The 5,410-nt window shown below is 35.2% G+C and overlaps 1 protein-coding gene across 1 annotated transcript; it reads right to left on the bottom strand.

Annotated features, from left to right (window-relative positions):
* Positions 1-601: 601 nt before the first annotated feature.
* LOC127411662 (CD276 antigen-like) lies at positions 602-4,039 on the bottom strand. Its single transcript, XM_051647376.1, has 4 exons — positions 3,707-4,039; positions 2,677-3,024; positions 1,928-2,215; positions 602-1,631 (listed from the first exon to the last, which is right to left on the bottom strand). Exons 1-4 carry the CDS (start codon positions 3,885-3,887, stop codon positions 1,435-1,437), a joined length of 1,014 nt encoding a protein of 337 aa, XP_051503336.1. The 5' UTR covers positions 3,888-4,039; the 3' UTR covers positions 602-1,434.
* Positions 4,040-5,410: the final 1,371 nt, after the last annotated feature.

The following is a 5,410-nucleotide window of genomic DNA, read 5'->3' as shown; positions in this document are numbered from 1 at the left end:
GATATTTATAAGATATAATCTATTATATTTCCTTAAAACTTGTGATTCCAGAAATGTCTAGAACTGTATATTCTTCATAAAAAGCAAGCTGCTGAAGGGAGTTATTACATTTTTAGCATTTTCAATAAGTTTAATATTATTATAAAATGAAATGTCTTGTACATGTTTGATCTAGCAGTCTTTACTATCTCATTGCAAGGTTTCAGATTGAAGGCAGATTTTCACTTACACAAAGCTCTTTTTGATATCTAAACCACAGTTTTGTAAATTTAAAAGACATATTGTGTTCTTCAGAAATGCGTGCCACCAATGCTGACCTGACCTCTTCCTGTGAGAGATAAGGCCTTTCTATTTACCTATTCTTAATGGTCTGAAAAAGTATAATGTTTTTACATTTGAATAAGCTTAAGTGCTTTCATTCATGGAAGTTTCTTCTGATTTTAAGATTATGTGGGTTCAGATAGAGCTAACAGATGTCATTTTGGAAAAAATTAAAATGCTCTGTACAGACTGTCAAGTACAGTCATAATCCCTGGAAACAAACATAGTAATGAGTTCTTAAACCCTAAAATCAGCAGACTCCAACTTGTGTATTGTGGAACAATATCATCTTTTTTATTCTTACTGATAAGAACAATAAATAAAAACCACACACAGTTTACACTGATTCAAATTCTAAATCAATGCTGTTTAATGAAGTAAAAACACCTACAGTAACAACAAAAAGCCATTTATAATAAATTCAACCAATAAATATTGTAACTTTTAAGTACTAAAATGTACTTTGTGGAACTTGCCAGCAGGTAGATATAAAAGGTCAATTTTGTCCAATTTAACAGAAATGTCACAGAGACAATTGAATTTCAGTGCACAAATTACCAATAAATATATCATACTGTGTCTACTTTGCGAATGGCACTAGAGCTAGGTCTCATTATTATTGACTGTAACACTCAAAAGCTGCAAGGCTGATGCAATGATGTGATTGCTGAGAATATATCAAAATAATTCTCCACAACCTTCAATTGAAATCAGTTTTGAGACCAAGCAGAAATTAATTTGCAAGCACCATGAAGTAGATCTGGTTTGTTTAGGTGGGAGATAAATAATACTATCATCTGTGTTTTATACTGTAGATCACTTAATGATGGATTGAAATGTTAACTAATATAGTGCATCATAAAGCACTAATACATTGTTCTATTTTAAAAAGCTGCTATTGTCAAGAAATAATTTAAAATATAAAAATAAAGACTATATAAAAATAATTTAAAACACAAAAATTGTACAATAAGCATTAAAGGGTCAGTGCATTATAAAAGCTAAATAATAGTCATCCCTATATTATTGTCTCATGTACATCACAGAAAGTCCTTATTTGTAAATAGATATTTGTCATTGGTTAATGATATCAGCAGAACTGTTATGAACATATTAAAATTTTCCATTGAGAACATGGGTTTCAGACGAAAATCCCATCTCAGTTTGGTTTTGTTTGGTCTGTTCTTCTCTTCTGCTTCTAATGAACCTAAACAATAGGCCCGTCATGACTAGCAGCAGCAGAATAGCTGGGATCAAAGTGGAGAATACATGACATCTGTCTGCTGGCTTTCTATGCCTCTTTCTCTTATCTGTAAAAAGAAATAAATTTTTAACAGCATTAGAAAATGGCATACACTTTAAGCAACAAAGAGTTTGTCCTGACTCCTGAGGACATGTATTTTAGTGATATCTGTCTAGTAGAAGGGACATTTTATATGTGGTATTCCAAAAAAATAAAAACACATTTCATACAGCACCTGTAAACATCTACAAGTTTGCTGAGAACAAGGTATACTTATAAGAGCTGTAGTGTAAAACTGATAATTTGTTTGATGATTAAAGAGCATTTTAAAAGGTTTCTTTCTGAGTATCTTAATGTCCTTACCTGAATACAGCCGAATCTCTCTCCTGATGTCTTGTCCCAGTGGCTTGTTGTGCATTATGAATGTCAAAGTAGAGTTGGTGACTTCAGTGAGATTTATCCAACTAGACACAGTGTAAAGTCCTGTTTGTGTGTCCTGCATGAGGTCTGTGTGTGTCTGGTTGGTGATGTCTACTGAATTTTCTATCTGCCACTTCAGTGTAGGAGTGGGGTACCCCCGCTCTGAGGTCACTAGCAGGTTGACCCCATCGGTTAGCAGAGAGAACTGCAGGCGAGGTTCCGAGTAGAAAGCTGAGAAACAGAACGGGACATAGTGATTAACTACAAACACCAGACAATTGCCATTTTATTCTGATAGTTGACCCAAAAATTAAAATTATGTCATCTATTACTCACACTCATGTCGTTCCAAACCAACATGACTTTCTTCCGTAGAACACAAAAGGTGAGGTTTTGATGAATTATCTAGCCACTCTTTTCCATACAATGAAAGTGAATAAGGACTGAGGTTGTCAAACTCCAAAATGACAAAAAGCACTATTAAAGTATCATAAAATCAGTCCATATGAACGTATATTCAAGGAGTGGCCAGGATATTCTTCAAAGAATTCAACTTTTGTGTTCCACGTGTTTGGAACAACATGAGGAAGAGTAAATAATCACATAATCTTCCTTTTGTGGTGAAACCTTTAATATAGCTTTATGCAGCTGTTTACCGAACATTAGTCCCAGTTGCTTTGTGAAACTCTTACCTGCAATGTTCACCTCAAAACTCTTCTTCTGGCTGCCAGTGTTTGTGCTGACAGAGCAGGTGTATACACCAGCATCCTGCAGATTGGCTTTGTCCAGCTTGAGTGATGCGTTGCCTCGTGCCATCTCCTGAATGAACAGACTGGTACGGTTGACATAATGCCGATTCTGGCGGTCAAGCTGATCCTGGTTGTAGTAGAAGCTGTGAATGACATCCAGTCCACGCTGCCAGGTAATAACGGTGCTTCTCAGATCCCATGAACTGTCCACATGGAAAGTGCAAGGTAGGATCAGCACCTCGCTGTAAGAGCCAATGACAGTGCCACTGGGAACAGTAATCTCAAACTCAGCTAGAGAGTGAAGGAGAGAAAATATATCAGTATTCATTTACAGAGGAAAAGGAAAATGCTTTATTAGATACAATTATGTACCCCTGCATCAAAGTGGCGAAATTGTAATATTTGTTGTATGGGGTTTGCCAATATAACCGACATTTGAGTTTCACACAATTACTTGTTAGTTTTACAATTATTTTGTTGGTACATGTATTTAGCTTGATGTAGATTAAAGGTGTAATTCTACAGACATTTCCAGGCTTGCTTGAAAAACCAATGAAGTGGGGGCCAATTATTTTTCCATAAACATGAGTGCTGATAAAGTTATGTCAGCTTCACAAAACTGGTGAAAAATACCCCAAAAACGTATCCCTTATTAGACTACCTTTGACAAGTTGAGCCACTTTTCTTTTTCAGAAGTCATGTTTGTTTATGTTGTTGTATAATTATGTTGATAACATTTATACTCCGTGGTATATATATGATCTCTTATAATAGGCTATCAGTTGATATAATAATTTGTAAATTGTGCATTAGTTTTGTGACCTTTGTGTTCGTCAATAACAACTTTGTGAAAATTGCTTAGACAGTGATACTAACATCATTCTACTATCTGAGAGGCTTCATAAAGATCATTTAAGAATTTCATTATAATTTAAGCAGTGCTGAGATTTGTTAATTTATAAAATTGACTTACTGAAACAGGACGTTTCCAACAGAAGGAGACAGAACACCGTAGCTCGAAGTTTCAGGCTCATACCACGGTTCAAGATCGCTGTTAATAAGGAAATCCTTTCTGGAATGCTGGGGAAGCCGCGAATGTAGATAAACATAAGAAATCCTGTACAGATCACACCAGATGAACTTTGAGATGTCATTCCGAGCCACCATAGCTTTATACAAACGACGACGACGACTCAGACTGACGTATGAAGTTGGGCTGGGTTTTGAGTACACAACTGATTATTATCTCAAAACGAGTTTCTATTGAAGTACTAAACAGAACCTGACCACAAACTACTTTGATGTGAGAAATATGAGCATGGTATAATAAGCAGCGACTGGTTTTATTTTAGAAGCAGCTGAACTTGTTCTTTCAATGGCAATCGCAACACTACACCTGGCAGCGGACACACCTCGAAGGTTTTACCTAATCTTCTTTAAGTTATTTAACATATTTGAAAAAGATGAAACAGTAAAATTACGTTTTGTGTCTATAGCTAGGCATCATATTTTCAGAATAAGTCAAATAAGCACAAAACGTGGATAATACATTCTGTTTTTAAAGTAATGTTTTAGCGCTCAGTTTTTTTGCAAATAACAGCAACTTTCCAAATATTGTGTTTTAATTTGCAGCGGTAATGTATTATTGTATATAGGTGCCGAACAGATCGATTATGATTGATTGTTTGGCGGTTATTATTGATTGGTTGCTATGACAACCGGTTGATCAACTTTACATGTGGAAATGTTTACGTCAAACATAAGGTGCGTCACAGTGCGCCATTAGGTGAGTTCGGCCAGGGTTGCTAGGTGTGCGTGACAAAAATATGCCACTGCTATACCTAATTAACTTATTATTATTAATTATTATTATTATTATTTTACAGTCCTTATAATGCACTTTAATGGTTCCCTTTATTTCAAGTCCAATATCGTCGATATCGATACCAATAACGATACTTATATTAAACTGATTTCTTGGGATAAAATGTGTAATTTAAAATATAATTTTTAGTCATAATCCAAGTCATAATTATTTTTATTATATATATATATATTTATTTTTACATTTGTGCGCATAATATAAAGCCCCCTTTATTTAATTATTTATTAACAGCAATTACCCACAAACACATTATAAGGAATGTCACCTTTTAGATATGTTTTTATTCTCGTGTGAATTTACTCCAGAAGCTGTTTCTCTGATTTTCTATCATTACCTCTACAAGGCACTGATCCATCATGTTTGAACGAGCCTTGTGGACGTCTCAGGCGCTTGTCTGATTGTGGTTGTGTCTCATTTGGAAGGATGCGTCCTCCGGAGGTCGCGTTCTTTGAAGGCTGCAGTATACCGAGTGTCCTCCTTTAAACAAGTCTCGTTAAAACGAGACGACCTTCGTAGGACGAACGGAAACGGAAGGTAACATGGTTGCTATGACAGCATGCCACTCTTTAACAAGCGCGAGCGCTTTGAGTGAGAAGGGAACAAAGTTCCTCTGGAAGGGAATGCATGAGGTACAATTTAGGAGAGTTATAATGATGTAAAGAGAAAATAAAGTAGATTTTACAGGTGTACTTTAAGTCTAATACTTTATTTTAATTACATATTAACATAATTATACATATTATATACTCTGCACTCATCTACTGAGGTACTTCAACTTGGGAATTAACATTC

This window comes from Myxocyprinus asiaticus, chromosome 21 (assembly GCF_019703515.2).
Source record: "Myxocyprinus asiaticus isolate MX2 ecotype Aquarium Trade chromosome 21, UBuf_Myxa_2, whole genome shotgun sequence".
Lineage (NCBI taxonomy): Eukaryota > Metazoa > Chordata > Actinopteri > Cypriniformes > Catostomidae > Myxocyprinus > Myxocyprinus asiaticus.
Note: the sequence above shows the minus strand (reverse complement) of the source record. Positions and strands in the feature narration are given on the sequence as shown.

Bases quoted from the DNA above. Each gene is read 5' to 3' on its own strand.
- LOC127411662 (XM_051647376.1), bottom strand. From the start codon at position 3,887: ATGACATCTCAAAGTTCATCTGGTGTGATCTGTACAGGATTTCTTATG. The intron at 3,025-3,706 runs GTAAGTCAATTT...TTCACTCTCTAG, and splicing joins GTTGGAAACGTCCTGTTTCA to CTGAGTTTGAGATTACTGTT. The intron at 2,216-2,676 runs GTAAGAGTTTCA...TCTGTTTCTCAG, and splicing joins TTTTGAGGTGAACATTGCAG to CTTTCTACTCGGAACCTCGC.